Source organism: Cyprinus carpio, chromosome A4 (assembly GCF_018340385.1).
Source record: "Cyprinus carpio isolate SPL01 chromosome A4, ASM1834038v1, whole genome shotgun sequence".
Classification (NCBI taxonomy): domain Eukaryota; kingdom Metazoa; phylum Chordata; class Actinopteri; order Cypriniformes; family Cyprinidae; genus Cyprinus; species Cyprinus carpio.
The window spans coordinates 6103579-6125172 of NC_056575.1; the positions used below are offsets into that span (position 1 = coordinate 6103579).

The 21594-nt window shown below is 39.0% G+C and overlaps 1 protein-coding gene across 6 annotated transcripts in view; it reads right to left on the reverse strand.

The window, feature by feature from the left end:
• LOC109059713 (serine/threonine-protein kinase WNK1-like) overlaps positions 1–21594 on the reverse strand; it is a 74282-nt gene that overhangs the window by 32647 nt on the left and 20041 nt on the right. For all 6 annotated transcript variants that reach the window (XM_042738615.1, XM_042738624.1, XM_042738604.1 and 3 more), the window contains exons 3-5: positions 7224–7396; positions 4438–4658; positions 2738–2895 (exon numbers count right to left, since the gene is read on the reverse strand). In XM_042738615.1, coding sequence (XP_042594549.1) covers positions 2738–2895; positions 4438–4658; positions 7224–7396 — 552 coding nt within the window. The remainder of the gene's footprint in view (positions 1–2737; positions 2896–4437; positions 4659–7223; positions 7397–21594) is intronic.

A 21594-nucleotide genomic window follows, 5' to 3' on the forward strand; every position in this document is an offset into this window, starting at 1 on the left:
TTATTTATTTGTATTAACAAAAACTTTCAGGAAAAGACAGGATTCAGAAAGGAGAATCAGTACTGCTCCCTGCTGGTGAGCCCCTCACAGGCTTACCACAATCCTCAGCCAGTTGTTTTCTGTCTCTGCTGATCACATTTTCAACCTCCAGCATCATATGATCAGCCTATTGACCTGAACGAGAATAAAAAAGCTCATGACTGCCTTAAACTCCACCTCCTCTTCTCTACCAATGATATTAAAGGACATCAATGAATGGAAAGACTGATTCAATTTATAAACAACATGACTGGCCTTTTCCAGCCTTCTAACAATGGTCTCGGATTCATATATAGCAGTACTTTCAGGGAAATTCACCTCGATTGTTCTGACAACATTGTATATCCATAAATAGATGGACAATTTTAATCACCTTCAAGCATGATTATATCACCATGGCTTAAAAGAGGTCTGAAATAAATAAATATTGTGGAATATTTTGAGGTCAAACGAAACCATGTCAGTCAAACACAAAGCTACATTAAAGCTGGGGAGAGCAATTGTTCGAGCCAGAGACTGAGTTAATGGAAAGTCAACACATGACACACCCCAAGCTGATATCAGTGATGGCTGTAAAACTGATTTAATCAAAGCAAAATTTTATTGCGACTGGCAGCAAAAAAGACCTTATACATCCAGATGTCCAACTGTTTTAATTTTGGACAATTACTTCTTACTGGGTGGGTCTGGGATAAGGTTGCACTGTATGACTACCAGTAAACTAGTCAAAATGAGGTATCTTAAATGGTTAGTCCACCCAAAAATGAAAATTAGCCCATAAATTACTCACCCTCAAGTCATCCTTGGTGTATATGACTTTCTTCTTTCAGACGAATCCAGTCAGAGTTATATTAAAAATTGTCTTTGATCTTTTAAGCTGTTTCATGGCACTCAGCGGGTGTTGCAGTGCATCAGTCCATAAGAAGTTAAATAAAAATCGCCCATCCATTAAAAGTCTCAGAGTCTAAAGAGTCTCACACGGCTCCGGGTGGTGAGCAAAGGCCTTCTATAGCAAATCGATGTGTTTTTCTAAGAAAAATATCCATATTCATTGAGCAGCCTTTCTCCAGTGTTCTGACGATTTGGTGTTTCTCATAAAGGATGTCACAAACCAAATAACAGACACACCGCCCTGCCTCTTTAATTACTGAGCACACTGATTCCAACGCGTCGCATCTTTAACTGTCCAACACATCGTTTCCCATGACTGTACGCACACTCGGGCCTTTTGTTTGACTGTGCATATACCGGCAGCGCGCACAACCTGCTGCCACTAAATTACATTATATTTGTCCTATATTGTCATTAATATACATAGGCTACTGACTTCAACTTGGACCACTAAATAAACAAACTGCTATTGTTATGTAAGTATGCAGGTTAGATTATTTAGTGTACTGGTCAGTTCAAGAGTGATAAACAAAGTGATAGAAAATATTTGTATAAAATATATGCATTTTAAATGTTTAAAAATGTGGAAACCACTTATTGCATCACACCATCTCCTCACTGCATTATTATTTGTAAAATAGGGGCTTTATGGAGTGTGTGTATACATGGTTATAAGTATAACAGTTTATAGTTCATTAATTTAGTGAGATGAACAAGTGTCTCAGCCCTAAAGGCACTAATTTCTAACAATACCCAACCCTACTTATGAAGATCCGTATACTGTAATATATGTTGAATTTTGACATTGCCAACCTTTAAATGAAGTTGACAGTAAGTAATAAACAGTATTGAGCATTGAGAAGTTGAGTATTGTGCATTTTCCCTTACCAATATGTTTTAATAGTTATTTAATGATTTTAATGGAACCGGAACCGTTAGGCGGAACCGGAACTGGAAAATTTCTAGCGATTCCCAACCCTAGTCATATACACCTAGAATGGCTTGAGGGTGAGTACTTTATGGGCTAATTTTCATTTTTGGGTGAACTAACCCTTTAAGGTGTTTTTTACAATAGCTTTAAAAGTGGCTCATCCAATCAGAATTTAGAGTCCCATCAATCAATTTTATAATGTTAGATGTACAGTTTGAGTCTTTTGTTTATAACTTTTATTTTGCACTGCTGCCAGACTTTTTCATTTGTTCATTGTTAATAATCTTGTTTAGTTCCATCAAAAAATAATTCAATTAAATACAAATAAAAGATTCATAATTGTTATGAAATTCAGAAATTCAGATGATGTACTATTTGTTTCTAAAAAATAAATTCAATGGCTTTTCCAAATAAAAGTTATTTTAAATTGTAATAATATTTTGAAATATTAACGTTTTTATTGTATTTTTGACCAAATAAATGCAGCCTTGGTGAGAATAGGAGCCTCCTTTCAAAAACATAATAAAAAATTGATCAACCCCAAACTTTTGAACAGTAATGTATATTGTGATATATACTGTTAATATGTCATAAAAGTAAGATTTTGGTCATAACACCTACTCCTAGTCATTTGAATGACACAGTTGCATGCTCCTTACATAATCTCATATACAGTGTGACACCTCCAGCTGTGGGCAGGTTTCAGAGCGCATAACAGAACAAGCTTCTTTTATTGAATTATTTCATAAGCAGAAGCCTAAGGAATGTGTGGGTGTAATGACAGAGCTGGCGAAGATTATAGCAGAAGGAGAGAGAAAGAGGCACCCAAAGTGAATGAAGGACAGAGAGCGAACAGAAGTGTGCGAGGTTACTCACGCTGGTGACTCTGCGATAGATTTGAGCGGGGTTCTGACACTCGGAGTACGGGTACTCAGAGGTAGCCATCTCCAGCATGCACATTCCGAAGGCGTACACATCCACCGACTCGTCGTATTTTTCCTCGTACATCTCAGGAGCCATGAACTCAGGGGTACCTAAATCAAAAGAACCATTCAGAACTCTCAGTGCCTGAGATCTCTACTCACCCCAGCAGGATGGGAGAGAGGAGGAGGATTGAGGAGGAGAACTGCACTGTTGCTCCACACAGGCCTGAGAGGAAAGAAAGAGGGGGAGCAAAAGATATGGAGAAAAATAAAAATAAAAATAAAAAGAAAGAGGAAATGGGAAAACCGGCCTCAGTTATTTAGTAGTGAAAGAATCCAGTTTTCTCTGCAAGGCCTTTAGATGTTCTATTTCAGCACTTCAGACTAGTACACAAAGCAGCCAAGCATCATTTTGCAAACAGGAAGTTGATTTAAGCTAGACGCACATGCGTTGGTGCAGGCTACTTTTAGAGCTGACTGATGGGCTTCGAAACTGTGTTTATCTTTACAACATGGCCATGCCGCCAACACATTAAATAAGGTACTGGACAGCGGTGGGCGACTAGCTATGGAACTTGATCTATGTCAACAACACAGTTATGGAAAACACATAACCGACTCACCTTTCTACTAGCCTGTAACGAGAGAAGGTTAAGCGGTTAAAGCACAGAGCAAGCCCATAGCTAGTGACCGAAGACTCTCGTGCACTAGCGTGTGTTAAAAGGCCTCGCACAGAAAAACGATATATAAATATAGATTCATTTTTGAAATATTTGCGTTTTTGGATTGGGTTGCTTTGTTGACTTACCACTTGCTTGCCATTTTTTAGCGTACTTACTGTCTGAACTGCAGGACATTTAATAACCCATACAGTGGAGTGAGACCAGCTGAGATTATAGCCCTACAGTTTAAAGGAAAAAACTCTCAAAAACCAGAAGGAAAAAAAATGAAAACAAAAAATAGAAACAAGTAAATTTCAGAGGAAACAGAGCAGGGATCCAAAAAGAAATTTATCACAATATCTAAACCATCTGAAAAGGAAAAGGGGAAAAACTGATGAGGCAATCAGGAAAACCTTCGGAAAAAGATGTCAGACATTACTGGCAGCAGAATAATTTCTAAGATTTTAATAATTATAGACCACAGGTTCCAGAACAAATTGTTTAATCTGTTAATATACATGAGAAAGTTCCCGGAGCACATTTACTAACAAAGCGTTATCCACTATATGGCTTTGTTGGTATTCTTAAGGCATATATTACCTGAAATACCCCAACATTCATGGAAACTTAAAAGTGTTTTCACCTGTTGCATTTACAGGCCAATTAGTTTCAGGTGGAAAACAGCAGGATCTAAAGGTGTTAACCCAGTTTATAAGAAGTTCTCCTCTGGATTTCCCCCATCTCTACCCCAAATTAAAACTTGTGCCCTTGGCTGCCTGGAAAAACTGTGGTCTAACGTGAACAGTGTAGCTCAGAGCAACATCATGCCTTAAATATCTGAGCATAACTGACAGCAAATGCCCCACCTTCCCAATTTCACCTCATAATTGAAAAGACAAGCAGTGACATGATACATATTTTATATTGTATACGCCATGGTGAACTGATTGGGAGGTGGGGAATGCAAGAATTTTTTAGCGCTGGGTCGTACCTATGACACTCTTAGCGAATGAAGAGCGCTTGAGGGTGGCCAAGCCCAGATCACCGATCTTAACGGAGCCGGTGGGACCGGTGATGAAGATGTTGTCGCACTTAAGGTCCCGGTGAATGATGGGAGGAGCCCTGGTGTGGAGAAAGTGCAGGCCCTTCAGGATTTGACGGCACCAGCTCCGCAACACCTTTATCTTCATCACCTTGAAGCGCTTCAGATACCTGAGGAACAAAGACATTAGAGTTGAGAATTATTGCTATGTTCTTCTTCACTGGACCTTGATGGAGTAAAAACATGCAACAGATGTATCAACGGAAGGTGATGGATGTCTACAGATCTCTGATTTGGCGGTCCCATCTTGCATAGACTGTTTCAACCAGTGAAACCATGAGGAGAATGAAAGATAATTAGAAAACTCTCTACTCAACAAGATCTCATTTAATTCCATATGAGGATCAGGGAGAATTAAATGATTATACGATGATGGGTCTGGGTCTTGGAAGCATCCTTATGGACAGTTGAATTCTCTTCTACGAGTCCCAGATAGAAGAGAGGACAACAGCAAATGAAGAAGGCGGTACAGCACTTTCGTTAGATTAGCTTGGCCTAATCAAATCTTGGAACCAAGCCATAGCCAGGATTTGGCCCTGTAATCCTCATTACAACAATCTACTCAGTTTAGGCACCAATACACAGGGAGCTGGGTACCCTTCATCCCATAATACCCTAGGCGAAGATGGGCACAAGCTCACAAGCAAAACAAAGCTTCTACAGTAGCAAAACTGACTCATTTGTTACGGGACGTGACTTTATTTTAATCTGACACACCTTTTCCGCTCCTACCTGTTTGTCTTAAAAAGAATCAGATAACTGAACAGTCTGAAGAAATATCTGTTTATGTATAACTGTAATTGTGCTTCAGAAATGTAATCCTTTCCTCTTCCTTATCCTCTTCTCACAGTAAAAGAAAAATAGTTGAATAACATCGGATCAGATGAAACTGGTTTTGCAGGCAGCACTAGAAGGGATATTAGAAGAGTGTTTTTGTGTAAAGAGATTCTCTCTATAGTTTGCTTAGTAAAACTGAAGCGAGCAATAAGTAGTGCTTCGCCCAGTGGCAGGAGGTGGGTGGTGGTACAGGGCGGCTTTGATGGAGGGTAGCGGCTGATTGACAGGTGGGAACGGAGCCAAGGGTAAGTCCCGAGGCGATACGGGAGAGAGCAACAAAGCCTGATTCAAACCTGTCTCATCACTCAACACACCCTGTGGCTCCCAGAGGGCCCCAACAGGCTGTTCTCCAGCTACACCAACAACTCTCTCTGCACTTCTCGAAGTATTAAAGTCATTTAAAACATTCTGTTAATATAAACAGTCTGAAACATTCAAGAAAATATTATACATTTTGATTGTCAGATTTCTCTTTCAGATCAACTACTGTCAGGGAGCAGCAGTTTGAATAATCTGTGTTTATGGACATGTGAACAGTATGTTTCTTTTCAAAATTTTGGACTAGAAAGCTTTAAAAGGTCTTTTATGTGAGCATACAGGTGCAAGGTGAGGGACAAAATCCTCCTGGACAGTTATGTCTTTGGTGACCCAGACAAATATGAGAACGAAGAGTAGTTTAGGCATGGCTGTGTCTGTAGGACGCTCCGTTTGATCACTGTTTATCTTCGCCGTGGAGGAGCAGCCATGCAGAACGCCACACACTGCTGGGATGCCAGGGCTGACGAACACAAAGCAAGCCTGACATTGTTTCTCATTTTTCCTTTTTCGCTCATCTCCCCATGTCTCCTCCACTGTCTTTCTCTCCTGGCAGTAATGGCGGTGTTCCTGTTGTTGTGAGCTATGTGACAGATAACTAATTGTGTGTGACTGAGGTTCCGAGGATGATGGATCTCTGTGGGACTCCCTTTTGTGTTCTGGAAACTAACAACAAATGATTACAACCCAAAATTTTTATATGTTCTTATGTTAAAAGGTTCAACCCAGTTTTATTCAATAAACAATATGCCTGCATCATTTATTGGTTTTCTTGGTGACGTCTTCATGTGCATGAGTCACCAGTTTTTTTTTTTCTTTCATGAAAATCTAATAAGTCTGTATGCTACATTTCTATGAACTGCTTTGGGAGGTGGTAAAAGCAAGAATGTGTTCAGGTACCACAGTCAGGTACTAGTATTTTAGTGGGTGTATATATGACTGTATGTGTGTGTGTATGTGTGTGTGTGTGTGTGTGTGTGTGTGTGTGTGTGTGTGTGTGTGTGTGTATGTGTGTGTGTCAGAGCCCACATATACACAGGAGGGGGCTGCTGGTCCAGTTTGTGGTTTTGTCTCACTACAGCTCAAGCATCTGCTCAGTACCCTCAATGTGTGTCTCACATGAAGGTGACATGCCACTCTTCCCCTGCGATCATTCTGATAACAGTTCTCACTCAATCGCTCTTTTGTGACTGTTTTGTAGCAGATAATCACAGCCTCTGTGGATGGTCTGCTGATGGTGATGGACATGAGGCTGGTGAAAAGCATGTTTGAAAGGCCATCTTGTTGCATTTGAATGCTGTATTACAATAAAACACTGACTGCAGCGGATGCTATGAACTGAAAAAAAAATGTGACAACGAAAAACCTGGGAAACACTTTATGTAAGTGTTAACAATCATTTACATAATACCATAATGCTAACAAACACACTTTTGCTGAATTCTGCATTTAACCATTCATTAAACAATATTATGATGGACAGACGATATAATATGAAAGTGGACCAGATGATTTTTACTCACGTTTTTAGGGTTCCTGACGTCATGAGCTCTGTGACCAGCACAATGCACTTGCGGCCTTTGGAGGGCGACTCCCATGAGTCATAAAAACGCACAATGTTTGGGTGCTGCAGGCCTTTCAACATGCCAGCCTCTTCCTTGAAGCGCTGGCGCTCTGATCTCGACAGCTTCCGATCCTGCAAGGACGAGAACAGAAGAAATATAAACCTTTTAGCCACTCATTTTACTTAAATGTGATGGAAACCATACTTAACAGCCGTTTATTGCATGTTAATCATTTCTCAACCAATACACTGAGGGGTAAGTATTACAGATGTGCTTTAAATCAAATGCCATGCCTTTATGTTAAACCACTATGGCTCATGAGGGAACTGGAGGGGGTCCACTCAAACTTAAATAATGTAACCCGACCCCAGATTCCTGCCAGACCTCCGAAAGAGCCTCTATAGACAAAGCATAAAGCACAGGAGGGGACGAGACTCGTCCAGTTTAAACACAAAGTGGTCCACTTATCCTGTGCTTAATCCCTGTATGGACCACACACAAAACGCACCTATAAGATAAAGAAACGGCAAAAGCTAGGTGCAAGTTGCAACTGGTTCAACATGACCGGTCATGGAAAACAACACTACATCATCTCCCCTGACTCTCTGATCTACCCAAAAAACCTCGCTCATATTCTATCCAGGGGGAGCCTGACCTGCCCAACCACAACAGTGTCCGGGTTTTTGGATGGAAGGCACCTCCCTGTGCATGTGGGTATCCAAGCGTTGATGTCAAAGTTCCTTTCCGGTCAAGCTGAGCTCTTATCAGCAGTTTAAACAGTGTGCGCAAGCCTGATCATTAATCATTATTATAATTGGTCCAGCAACCGCCAGTGATGAATTAATACAGTGGCACTTTGTGGAAAAAAGGCCACTTTTTTGTGGCCTACTTTTTCACAACCCAAGCTCTTAAATCATGTATATTACGTGAGCGCTTATTCCATTCTGCGAAAGACTTGCCCTGCATACCTAGTGGGAAAATTGGAACATGCACTATACGTAAGAGTTCACTGAGGACACCTACAGATTCTCCGGCTTTCTGCAACCAGTCTATTCGGTGTCATTGATCTGCTGCCATTCTAGAATGCTGATGGTGGCATTCTTTCTCCACGTTAATGCAGACAGAGTCATTCATTTCCCAAATGCACTAAACAACTGTACTAGCAGCAGGCATCTGCAACCCATTAAGTATCACTAATCCCAAACAACAATAGAGCGAGAGAGAGAGAGAGAGAGAGAGAGAGAGAGAGAGATAAAGGGGATTCAGCCTTAGATTTGGGAATGAAGTGTAAACACTATTGACTGGGGTGTAGTGCAATGAGAGGAAATGAGGCCAAATCAGAGTGAGAAAATGCTGAAAACACATAGTTGTACGCAAATGCTTGTCCAATGCACTCCTTTTGTGTGTACTTGCATACTATGGTGGTATTCAGGTAGTTAGGTATGAACATGCTGACAATTTAACTGACATTAACTACCTTGCTGAGCAAGGTTCTCTTCAAGCTCTTGCTTCAACAGCAGTTGACCTGAAAAAAAAGTGACTATAGGAGGCGGCAGTTCATGCTAATGTCCACTACAGCGCCACTTTCAGTGCAAAATTGAGCTTGGAAGCATTCATGTACTTGTGTACAATATGATTTTGGGCACCTAGAGCACATTTTAAAGCCAAACTTTAAGGAAGGCAGTGCTCTGAGTCTCCTCTCTGCAAACAGAGGCCATCTTATTTCCCATCTCACTGCGTCTGTAGATAATCTTATCAACAGCTGATAAAGCAGGACAAAGGAAGAGGTCTCCTGCAGCATGCAGAGGGTTGCAGCTCTGCTAATCTGTCTTCTGGTCTGAGGCAAAAAGACAATGGAAAACGACATTAAATGTGACTTTAATGGAGATTTTGCATTCAGTCTGGCTGATAAGACACAGGAAAGATAAACAAGTGTGTGTGAGTGAGTGGGCGAGCATGAGCGTGTTAGAGACTAAGGGAAGTGATGCGTTTAACTTCGGCACCTCATGCATGCTTGTCTTGGCAAACCGTAAGCATCATTTTTAGCACCCCACTTCTCAAAATAAAAACACAGGTGCTTGTGCTCTTCTCAATCATGTGATGAAAATAACTGAGGGTTTGGTTACAGGAGTAAACACAGCTTAAACAGATATCACACTGTAGGTTAAACGACATAAAACTGACAAATTAGACAGGGATACCCTTGCAAGTGGAGGCTACTACTACATATTAGGGCTGCAAAATTATGATAAAAATCTGTGAAATTGTAATTGTGATTATTAATTAATTACGATTAGCACAATTACATTGAATGATGTTTATACCATTGTTTGAAGCAACCGCATGCCATATTTTTAGATGAAAATAAACAAGCTGAAAAGACTAACTGAAAAACGTATTGCTTTTGTATAGTATTAGTATTATTGGATTACTTGGAAAAATATACCTGGTATTATAATGTTCTACTAAAACTAAAATAACCTTTAAGATAACTTGTACAAAGAAAGAAACATCTTAAGAACGCAGAATAACATAAGTGGACTTTGAACAACTAATCGCCGCTTTGAACAACTACATAATTGTGGCATCCGTAATTATAATCGCTATTAAAAATTTGATTAATTGTGCAGCCCTACTGCATATATAAATAGAGAGTAAATGAAAGATTTTTAGAAAACCCAAGATATCCATGTTTACAGTTATCATTTCTTTAAAGAGAAGAGATAGAATGTCAGAATATTTTCTTAGCAGGCTGAAATAGAATTCTTGGCAGCTGAAAACGGGTCTTCAAAAGTTAAAAGACTGAATTATAAAACAGCAAATTCAATAATTAGTAATGTTTCTGACACTTTTTATTGATGAAATGCTGCCTTTGTCAAAATAAGCCTCAATTTTGTTCAAAAATTACACTTTGAAACTGTTGCACGTAGGGTATGTGGGCGTAAAAGAGACAGCATATGTGCCCTTCTTATCTATTAACTAACTCACAGGCAAACAGATCAGCTTTTATCTCTAGTACTGCTTAGCCAGTCACGTGAGCTTGTGAACAAACAGTTCAGTGAACAATCAGCTGTTTACTCGAATGTCGCACATGAAAAAATCTCTGGCCTGGCATGGAGATATAAGCGCAGCTGTAGTGCCCTCCTATCTGTTAACAAGCCAAAAAGCACTGCAGTAACCAGATACAGCAGCAGGCCTTTCTAGAAAACTCACCCCTGCTCTCTTCTGAGAAAATAAGCCAAATGCTAATACAATAATGATAATGGATACGATGCCAACTCCTGAAATTGAATTAACACAGAGCTGCTCTGTTTTTCTCAAAAGGTCTTTTCTACTGCAGTGCTATTTCCACAGAGTAATGGGACAGATAGTGTTTGGCCCGCTGAGCAGCATCAATGCAGATGGGACTCTCACCTGATAGTGTTTTCCAGAATTTGTGTGGGTGCACAATAATATGCAATAAGACGCTTGTGGATGTGGGGGGAACTGGATCAAAGCAGCTTTGACAACATCACAGAGCTGGACTAAATATGTAGTAAGAGCAAACCAAACATAATTTCAATCAGTGAATCAAACCTGCAGAGCAAGCTGAGAAAGAGGCAGCTGTGAGAGCTGCCTCTGAATAACGGCACACTTGAATAACCCCTGAGATTTGCATTTGTAAAAAGGCAAATAAAACAGATTGGCATGACTCATGCTAGCGGGCTGCATAGCATTCTCGTAGGCAATGCCAGTGGGGAATGGAGCAAACAGTAGATCAAAGCTCTGAGGGATAAGAGCTGGCTTCAGTAAACCGTGAACCTCAACAGTTACAGATAAAACTAGAGGCTCCTGAACTCTGGGATGGTTACCATGTGCGCAACGGGTCAGGTCCAAAAAGAGGTTGCGTGAACCAAACAAATTCTGTTGTTTACCAAATTTCAAAACATTTACAGATAATTCAAATGCTTTCTGTCATTTTTACATAAATATAACTTATCTGACAAGACTGAAAGAATAAATTAAAAAAAATAAATTTAAATAAAATATTAATTAAAAATATATATAAAAAATAAATTAAATTTGATGTGTTGAATAAATTAAGAAAAGACTGTAAATACGGTAGACACAACACCATGAAAAATAATTTTTCAAAGTTGCATACAACAAAGATTACTGGAGTATAATTAAATATTTCCTACTCCAAAATTCTACATTTAATTTTATTTGCCATGTCTTTGTTATATAAATTTACTAGCAATGAAAACAGTTTCACCAACTTTTTTTTTCCAGTTTAAGAGCATGAAAAATATTAACTCAATCGGTCAAAGGGACATGACCAACTCGCTTAAAACTCACTTAAAAATCTGCTTTTTGAAGTGAGAGCAAGAACAACATTTTGGTGGAATACTTGATATCTATGCAGAATGAATTTTCAGTCCAGATGGAACAAACTACTTTAAGAAAAGTAGAAAAGTTTATCGTATTATCATTAAGGAATTTCTTCGCTGTAGGGGTGTGTTGTAACCAGCTGCAGGGCTCTGGCAAAACATACAGCCCATCATAAGCTCGTTTTCTCTGCCATAGGAGGAAGTGTTAGTCCTCTGAGTGCTGACAGCTGCTGAGCTCTCCGTGTCTGCCAGGCTACAGAATCGCATCAGGCCGCAAACGCATCTTTTAAAACACGGCCTGACGGTCCATGCTAAAGTTCACTTCAGCAGGGAAAGATCTCAAACAGTTTAAAGAAAAAAACTGCTGCTTTTCATATGCATCTCGTCTATTTCTTTATTTCACGTTCATATAAAACAGTTTATCCTTATTCAGAGTATGCTAACACCATTGTGGAATGAAGACCACATCCTCAGTACGCTTGCACTATAATATGTCACATCTGTCCAATCTCATGCCAAAAAAAGAACGAAGGGGGAAAAAAAACTGGCTCCAGGCCCTGGTTTCTAAGAACACAAATCCATATCGGTGACAGTACTTTTCCACAATAATGGGATCCAAACTGCAGAACCTTGTTTTGGGCCTCTTGTTTTGCAGTCAGGCCAGATGCATTGCAAAGCAAACAAGTGTGTGCTTTTGCATTGATGTGTAACAGTTTAAGCTGGTAGAAAAGTGGTACTGTGAACATTAAAGGCCAAAACTTACTCTAAGGAAGTACATTAAAGCTCAATTTCATGCACTGTTGCATTTCAGAGAACAATACAATATTAAGTTAACTTTAAGTAAATATAGAATGAAACATCTCTGTTCATCAATAATAAACAATATGTTATTATGAGCCGTTTTATAAAATATGTAACAAGATCCAAGCTCGGTTTCTCCGACCAAGGGGTCAGTGCTCTGAAAAAGGTTGAAGACCCCTAGTTTAACAAACTTCTTGGTTAGCAAGTTATTCAAACACGCATTTAATTGCACAACATTTGAAATCTAACACTCCACTTTGGCTTTTCTTACCACCGCAGTAATGCAAGAATTCATGTTAAGTATGTATTTGTATGCATATGTTGGCCAAGCATCTGTATACTTGCATATAATATCTGTGTGGCATTACTCTAGCAATAACAGAGGAGTCAAGCTTCATTATTCACCGGTGTACTTTCTAAAGTGATTGTGGGCATGCAGAGCACTTAGTCTGAGATAAATGGAAAGACAAAGATTCTGTCCTCCAGGGGGGGACCTCATTCCCTCTGATCTTCTCCAGGATTCATATTTCACAAACACAGGCGCCAGTCAAACAGTGATTCTAAAAATACCATCACCACCCCTCCCCAGCTCGACCGTAATGTGCTGGTCATCTAGTAGACAGTGGTTATAAAATACCAAAACTAATCTATTCCCAAAATACACCAAAAAAGTCAGATGAGATAAAATAACAACTACATACACTCCACACCTCAAAGAGGTTAAAAATCCGGGTCCATTAATTGTGCATGGACTGAGTGAAGGAATAATCAGCTTATCTGCTGTGATGTGCTTGATAACTGTACGAGCAGCCGGGCTGATGGACAGACTCGATCACATGACTGCCTGAAAGCCTGTGCTCCATTTCCCAGCAGCACTTAGTAATGGCCATGACAGGAGTTTAAGACATCAAAACAAGTATGAACCACATCCACTAGGCACATGCACGTCTTTGTTTTGTATGTTGCCTTGATAAAGTGGAAAAAGGACAGCGGTTCAACATGGAGCCTTCTGGGTGTTTTGTAGCCAAACAGATCACTGATCATAAATTAAAAAAATCCTCACAGTTACACAGGCTCAGCCGATGACTCCTCTCATGACTGCTGCACTCTCGTGGTTCCAAACCATTGTAAACATCATAAGACTTTCATTTGACATCTGAACAGTCTGAACCAGTGCATGCCCTGTTTTTCTGTCTGCAGGTTGAAAGACGCTAAAAATCCATTAAAGCAGAAATTGCAGTTCTGTGATGAAGCTATTTAAGGAAAAAATCTAATAAAACAAACAAGAAACGTTTTTGAAGGTGACAGTCTAACAAACTATTGTTTGTGTTGCAAATTTTAAATCAAGTTATCTTTCACCTCCACTATTCAAAAAAAAAAAAAAAAAAGGATGACCCAGCTGGTAAGATGTTGGCAACATGTTTACAAGATGAAAATGTTTACTGGATTTCTCACTCCTGTCACGAATTCTGGGTCATTGGTTCAAATTTCATAACTGAAGCAGCTCATGCCTTCTCATTAACCAAAGATAAGCATTAAGCACAGCTATGTGCCTTCCCTACTGTTAGTCCCTAAATGTCCTTCACTTAAGTTTATACATTAAATTGTGTTGCAAAAAATGTTCTCGCTCTTGACCAACATACTGAGAAACACTAGATGGTGTTAAAGGTGACAAGACAGGATTTTCTTGCTCTTTTGATATAAACATCATGTAGTACTGAGTTTAGAAATACATTAACGTTACCAACTTTCTAATGCAAATAACTGCTTGTATCTAAATATTTTTATTAGCCATTTATAGCCAAGTATTCAGCATGAACAAGAACATGAATTGGAGATTAGCCAATCAGAGTCAAGGTAATTTACATATTAAAGCCTTAAAGGTGCAATAGCACAAAAAATAAGTTTAATTCTAAATGTAACAGAAAAGATTGAACATGATCACGCAAAAGTAAATCAAAACCTTGACTAACATTAAAAGTGGTCTTCAGGGGGAGAAATGACATGTTAGAAGAGTAGAATACAGTTCCTTTAAGCAAAAAGTCCTGTTGATTGGGTAAAAGAAACGCAGCAGTGTAGCCTGTGCTCAGCGGTGATTGCTTTGCCCTGCGAGCAGCGTTTCTGATAACCTCCTATGGAGTCTCAGTGCCTATCGGGTCGTCAAGTCGCAGAGGTCCTGAGGGGTTTACACAGAAGAGAAATGACAGAGGTAATGAAAAAGGAAAAGTGTAACAGTCAGGCATCTGCTTTGAATAAGAGTTGTTTCTTCAAACACCACTGAACTAGCTGCAAAAACCAGGACAGCTTCATCTAGATCTAAAACAGGCAGATAATGCTGGACTCCAATTAGGGAAGGAAAACTAAAACTTGATAGTCTTTCTCTCAAAACCAATGGTTTGCCATCAATCAGCTATTTACAAACTGCTCAGAACGAGGGCCATGTGTTCAGTGTGGCCTAACTTTTGGGAACTGCAGTTCACCCCCTCAGGGTGATTTGGTGGAGAGCACAAGGTTTAGAAATCTATTATCTTCTAATGATCATTTCAGTTGTCTCTGTAACCTAAGGGCAAGGTGACGGTCTGGTGGTTCTCTGGGCAACTAGTTGACTAGAAAGACCTAATGAGGCTGTTTTTGAGTCAAATGTGTTTCTTGATGTAGAGTTACTGAATGCAACTCTTCTATAAGCTAACTGACAAAAAAAGCAAACCAGCTATAACCATAAAACAAAGTCCTCAAAAAAGTGAATAATGTATTATAAATTGGGAACACTTCTCAAAGCAGGCCATTTGAAATCTAACTGTTTAGAAACTGAATGTTCAATGCAGTGAATTTGTTATGAAAGCAGAGGGCACAAGGTCTTTTCCACTTTCCAAATTCACCCACACAGCATTTCATGATAGAGAAAGGTTTAATGTGTACAAAGCTTCAGAAGACATATCCCTGAATTATGAAATCAAAGTTATATCAATAATTGTATAATAATTTTTATTTCAATAACCATTTTAGTATATTAGTTATTTTTTTTGTATTTTTGGCATTTTAATTTTTTATTTATTATTATTATTATTATTATTATTATTTATAATATTTGCATGTCTATATAGTTTTCATTCATTTTTATTTAAACTAAATGAAAATGGGATACGTTGCCTTGGAAACCGGCTTTTTTATATCCTATTTTATTTCTCTTAAAGTTTTTTTTATTTCAAGAAAAAATGTTTTTTTTTCTTTTTTTCTTTTCGTTTTTTTTTTTTAACTGTAACAACCCAGCTTAACTCTTTCAATGCTTTTGGGTTGACTTACTCTAGCAAAGAAGTCCTAGAAACAAGCAAAGTATCATTGTGCCAATGAATCATTTGTTAGGCTATGGGAACATGGATTGGTTCCATGATGCCATTCCCCTTTTAAGTGCTTCTATTATCTAAATTCATTTGCATCAGGCACTGTCCAAGTCAGTAATGGCTTTCCTCTACATTAGAATTCAAATACAAATTGTCAAATGCATTACAGAAAGCATCTTTATGGGCAGCTTTACATTCCAACTCCAAAGGTGAAAACGCAACAAAAAGCAAGACTAAACTAGCTCAGTACATAACTGGAGCTATAAATAAACTGAGAACGATACAGGAATGCTACAAGGGAAAAAAAGAGAGCGAGACAGATCAAGATGAGGAGAGCAGCAGTGTAAGCTAAAATAAGGTCCTTTCATGGTCTCACTTTGAACCAGATCCGCGGGTCCCTGAGTGCTGTGTGGCCCACTATGTGGGTCAGAACAACAAGGCACATCTTCAGTACATCTCACTGCCTGTCACAGACTTTGGGCCGTGAGGTCAGGAGGTGATGAGCTCTCCGTCAGAGCCAAGTACACAGCAGTCTAGTGTCACCCAGAGACAGCCCCCATTGTTCGGCAGGCAGACCAGACATTTACTGAAAACCTGCACGTCGTCTGCTACAACAACAGTCCTTCTTGATTTCTGGACTCATTCCCCTCCCATTCCCAATGGCCCAATCCATCTTCCATTGAAATAAACCCAGGCTTTAGGCAGGGGTGCATGCTGTGAATGTCGAAGGGAGTTTGGAGTGACAGTCTCGAGGTCTGTACCCTCAATGTTTTGCTCGGTTGAAACGTTTGGTGTGACACCGCTAATAAATCACAACACAAGAAGATGGGCGATGGAGCGGATCACGCTGCAACTAGACCAAAAGCATTCAAATTTACATTGTTAACAAGTCAAAAAAGTTGAGACACATGGAAACACTGATGTCATACCTCTGCATTTCTACCATAATTAGCAAGATATCACAAATCAGAGATTTCCGGAACTTTAGAGACATTTCAAATCCCACAATCCTATGATCGCAAGGGGAATGCGTTGGCTTATCTGTATATTAAACTCTAGCCTCTCTGATCCATGGTAAAGCTCCTTTTAATCAATATAATGGCTTATGTTTTTATTTGTCACAAATCGAGCAGAGGCAAATAAATCCCTTCATGTGACAATGGTCCACTTGTTGAACTAATGAAACAAATCATCTTAAAAGATGCAGTGAAGTTTAGGAATGCCACTATACTGACCAAAAAGGTGTTCCTATACAGGCTGGTATGTTGAAATTGAAAGTTGAAAGTTGAAAATGACTGTTACTTAGTAAATCCCTGAAATAAGCGATTTAGAGTAATCCAAGGCTAGACAGAATAATATGCAGGTTATGGTGACATACACAATTGTCCTGCAAAGCACTATCGATTGTGTTATGAATCAAAATTTTGAAGTGTTATCACATTTAAAGATAGTTGGCCAAAAATGATTACTTACCCTGTTTTTGTCCAAACAATGAAAGCCAATGTTGTTTTAGACCCTACTGACTTGCATTGTATGGACAAAAATGGTTAAAAGTTTAAAATATGTATATAATAAAAGGATATCACTACCTAAAATGCCCTAACTGCCAAAAACTCTTTCTTTAGCAACATTCATACTCCAGATAAATCAAGGCCCACTCACATTTAAAGCTCACAACCTAAATGGTCCACAGAGCCAGTCATAATCCCCACCAACCCAGAGGGAGATATAAAAGGATAACGTAGGTCCTGGCTTTGTACTTCGCTCTGTACACCTCCACACTCTTAAAGCCTCTCTACAGCACAGCAGCACACGCGCCCCCTCAATTATACAGGGATTAGATGCACTGCAAGATGGGGAAAAAAAAACGCTTCAGTGCATAGCATCCTCTTCACTTTAAATGCTGCAGCCCATTTGAGTACGCATTTAACACAGATCAAGCAAATGAGGTCTTGAGTCACAAAGAGAGGGTGTAGTAACATGCAACTTGGAACAGTAATGACTTTCTCTGGTTCTTTTTTTAAGCCTACATATTGTACAGTTTAAATGATAAACACCAAATTAAGGAGTAAAGCTAATTTGACATTTAATGAAGCAAACTGATACCCATACATTTGCACTGGATCAGTCTATAATGCATAACGTCATCGCACGATATCTAATAAGGCCCAGCAGGCCCAAATTTGAAGATCTTTCACAGAAAACTTGGTCTGGAACACGGTAACATACTTCTGCTACAGTCAGGCTGTGGTTAAACTAGCCCATACAAGTGTTCCTCACTGCCAAGTGGCTGTTCATGCAGCACAGTAACCCAGTTTCCACAGTGGCCCCTGATCCTAGAGTGGAAGGTTACGTCCAACAACAAAAATACATTTTACATAGTCTCATGGCAAACATTAGAGCTGAGCAAATACACTTGGACTCAAAGCACAAGTTGGACATGTTTGCCTCACCCGATGACAGCAAGCCATTGAGCAACAGCTTGTGTACATAGGAGCTCGAAAAATCCCCTGCAATAACTCATCTCTCACCCTTTTCTTTCTACCTAATGTCCTATTGTCAAAGGCAGGGCAGGTACTTTGTCCAGGGCACACCATGGTGTTCTTATTTAAAAGGCCCTTAGCGAGCTTAGCTCTGTAAAACATGGAGATAGAAATCATATCCCATATTGGGGCATGTGTTAGTGTGTGCCCACTTGCCAACAGCCTGAAAGCTTTGTAACACCATGCCACACTGTTGTTGGAAACTCAAAATCAGTATTCTTGTGTATATAGTTAAGTTTATATATGGTTATGTTTAGAAAATCTTGTTGACCCTATGGCACTTAACTTGAGTGACCTCATCCCATTGGGAGATGGAGTATCAAGGCACGCAATGTAAAATTCATCTAAAAATGTATGCCGTGTCTTAAAATAGCTTGAATAATGGATCATGGTTGGGCAAGCTAAAACATGCGTAATAGAATGTTATCCATACTATCATGTTGGAGAAAATTTGAAAATTCATGTGAGAACTGTCAAACACAAAGCAGGTTTGTATATAGGGGTCTTAAGTGGATTCATCTTCTGCCACAGGGGTAAACATTAGGGCGAGGATGCCTATGGGACCGTCACTGCTGCATTCTGCAGGTTTCATTCACATGCCGACTCTCCAGTCATATGAAAATGTAGGTCAAAGTGGAATAAAGCCTAATCACTATGAGTAATATGCTCAGTCAGAGATTTTAAACAGATTGTCTGGCTGGCCAGTTAGTAAAATTAGTTCATAATGACTGTAATTCAGAATAGTTACTAGTTCGGAAACCAAATTATATACAAACAAACAAACAAACAAACAAACAAACAAACAAACAAACAAACATAAACAAACAAACAAAAAAAACAACAACATGTAAGAGAAACCGATACAGCTTCAGCATGACAGATAATTTTGCCAATTTTCTTTTCACCACTGCATAAATTAAATAGCCAAAATGTGATTTTTACTGTTTTGTCTTGCGTTTCAAAGAAAAAAAAATAAATTACAAAACAACAATACAAAAAAAATTAAAACTCAACAATACAAAAAACCAACAAAACACAACACAAACAAAAAACAATAAAGCTAAAAAAATAGTATTTAAAATAAAAAAAATTTGGCCATCAGACCCCCTTCTTGAATGATCCATGTATTTTTTACTGTACAATTAAAAGCAGCCTTGAAAATAGTTCTATTACAGATCCTAGTTTGAACACAATGTGAATGTTACAATAAATGTATTAACAGAGCTGTTGTAATGATTATTATCATTATTATTGTCTGACATTTTATTTTATTTTACAGAACAACAGTAAAATTACAATACTAACATTTATGTATGTTGATTGAGTTCTTGATTTTTCTCAACTTTTATTTTGGCGGAAACGCGCAGGAAGACCTCAATGCTTCTTTTTGTTGACAACAGCAGATTACAAAAAGCAGCAGTCTCATTACGAATACGTCGTACGTATCGCATTGTCACATGCCTAGGAAAAATTCATAAAAATGTGACTGAGCAACTGACGAGCGCAGATTTTCCTCGCGCTTTGGACTTTGAACCCTGGTTAACAAGCAGATAGCGCGGCGAGTTCGTGCATCATACAGTAAACCAGCAACAATCACCACTTCCTCTTCTCACCGAAGACATGCGATGCAGTACTAAACAGTCTCTCGCTGTCAGTGCTTGCAATGATTTTTGCATCTTTATCGGACAATTTTAAACGCTTCCACACTGCTGACATGTGTGCTGCATTAAAGAGTGTGAAGCAGGCCACACTCTTCGCTGGTTGCCATTTCATCGCGTCATATCATTGTTCGGTACAATTTATTTGGTCTCTTCACTTTTACAGTCAAAAACCGGAAGAGCCTCTTCTATTTTGCTATTTTCGGCCGAATAATTTTGGTTGCCGAACATCCCTAACAATTAATTACATAACATTTGGTTTTACTTATCATTAAAAAGGGATTTAACTGGTAGAAGACATCATGAAAGGAGACCACGAGAATGGAAATGAGATTTGCCTAGAAGAGGCCAGCCTTTCAGATCAATCACACAAAGTTACCGCAGAGGAAATGACAAGTCAGTCACTGACAAATGGGAAGGTCTGAATTCATGCATTTGAATATTATATATATTAAAAAATAGTATTAAAGGGTAATAGGAATGCTAAAACTTACTGGCTAATTTTGCACTGCATAAAAATTTAAAAGATGACCTACACTGAGCATGACTGATGCTTTTGAATAATCCCTCATGGCATCGCAGGAGTCTTTTAAATTCTCCAAGAAAGAAAGGTCTGCAATACACAGCCATTTTATAACAGTGACATTTATGAATAGCACAGTACAGCCATAAAACTTGGGTGTGAATTCCTAGGGCTAAGGAGAAGGAATGCATAAGATCTTGTGCCATACGTCAGGAGACCCACGCATACATATGTCTACATTAATAACAGATGTTACTTTGCTAATTGTCTTCAAGTTAGTATTGTGGCATGACACGGTTCACGAGAACAGGACAAGAATGTAGCTTTTTGCCACGAGTAACCTAACAGTCATGTTGGGATGACTCTCGTGACCTAAATGGTCATCTACATGGGCCATGTCAACACCATGCTGCATCTAACATGATCTCACAACCTTTCCCAACATGAACCAGTCTCAATATCACAAATCTTTGCAGTTACCTTGGAGTGAACTCCAAGAACATACAGTCTGTTTCAAATTAGCTACCTTAGATATGAAAAGATGAGGAAGGGGGTTCAAAGAACTTGAGTTTTTAGCTGTGGGAGGTGGCAGACAAAGTTAATAGGATGTATGGCGAGTAACTTTTACGAGGAGTGGGCTATTTGTAGATAAAAGGGATAAAGAATGAGTACAGGAACAATTCTCTTGTCTGCCTGTGGCATTAACGCTAATAAACACCTTTGCTCTCTATAACAATGTCCCTGAACAAGATTGGCTCACCTGTACTCTTCCATGAATGGCACTAAGCTCGCAATTTAAATGAAGCAAAATCATGAGCAATTAAGGCCTGTGCTGTGCCAGGAGCATCAGCCATTAGAGACAAGTAAAATAAAGATTCTTTCATTAGCTCCAACTGTGGTTAATTCTGTAACTCTATTAGAGGAAACAAAAATATTCAGGGTTCAAAAGACAAATAGTTTAAAGATACTTTCAATAGTGGTGGCTTGTGGTATAGGGCATGACGGGCTGTCAGTGGCCACACTCAAAAAAGCAGTTTCAAATAACCTACTGGCCCATTGAGTGGAGCTTGGTTTAATATTTTGTCATGTAATG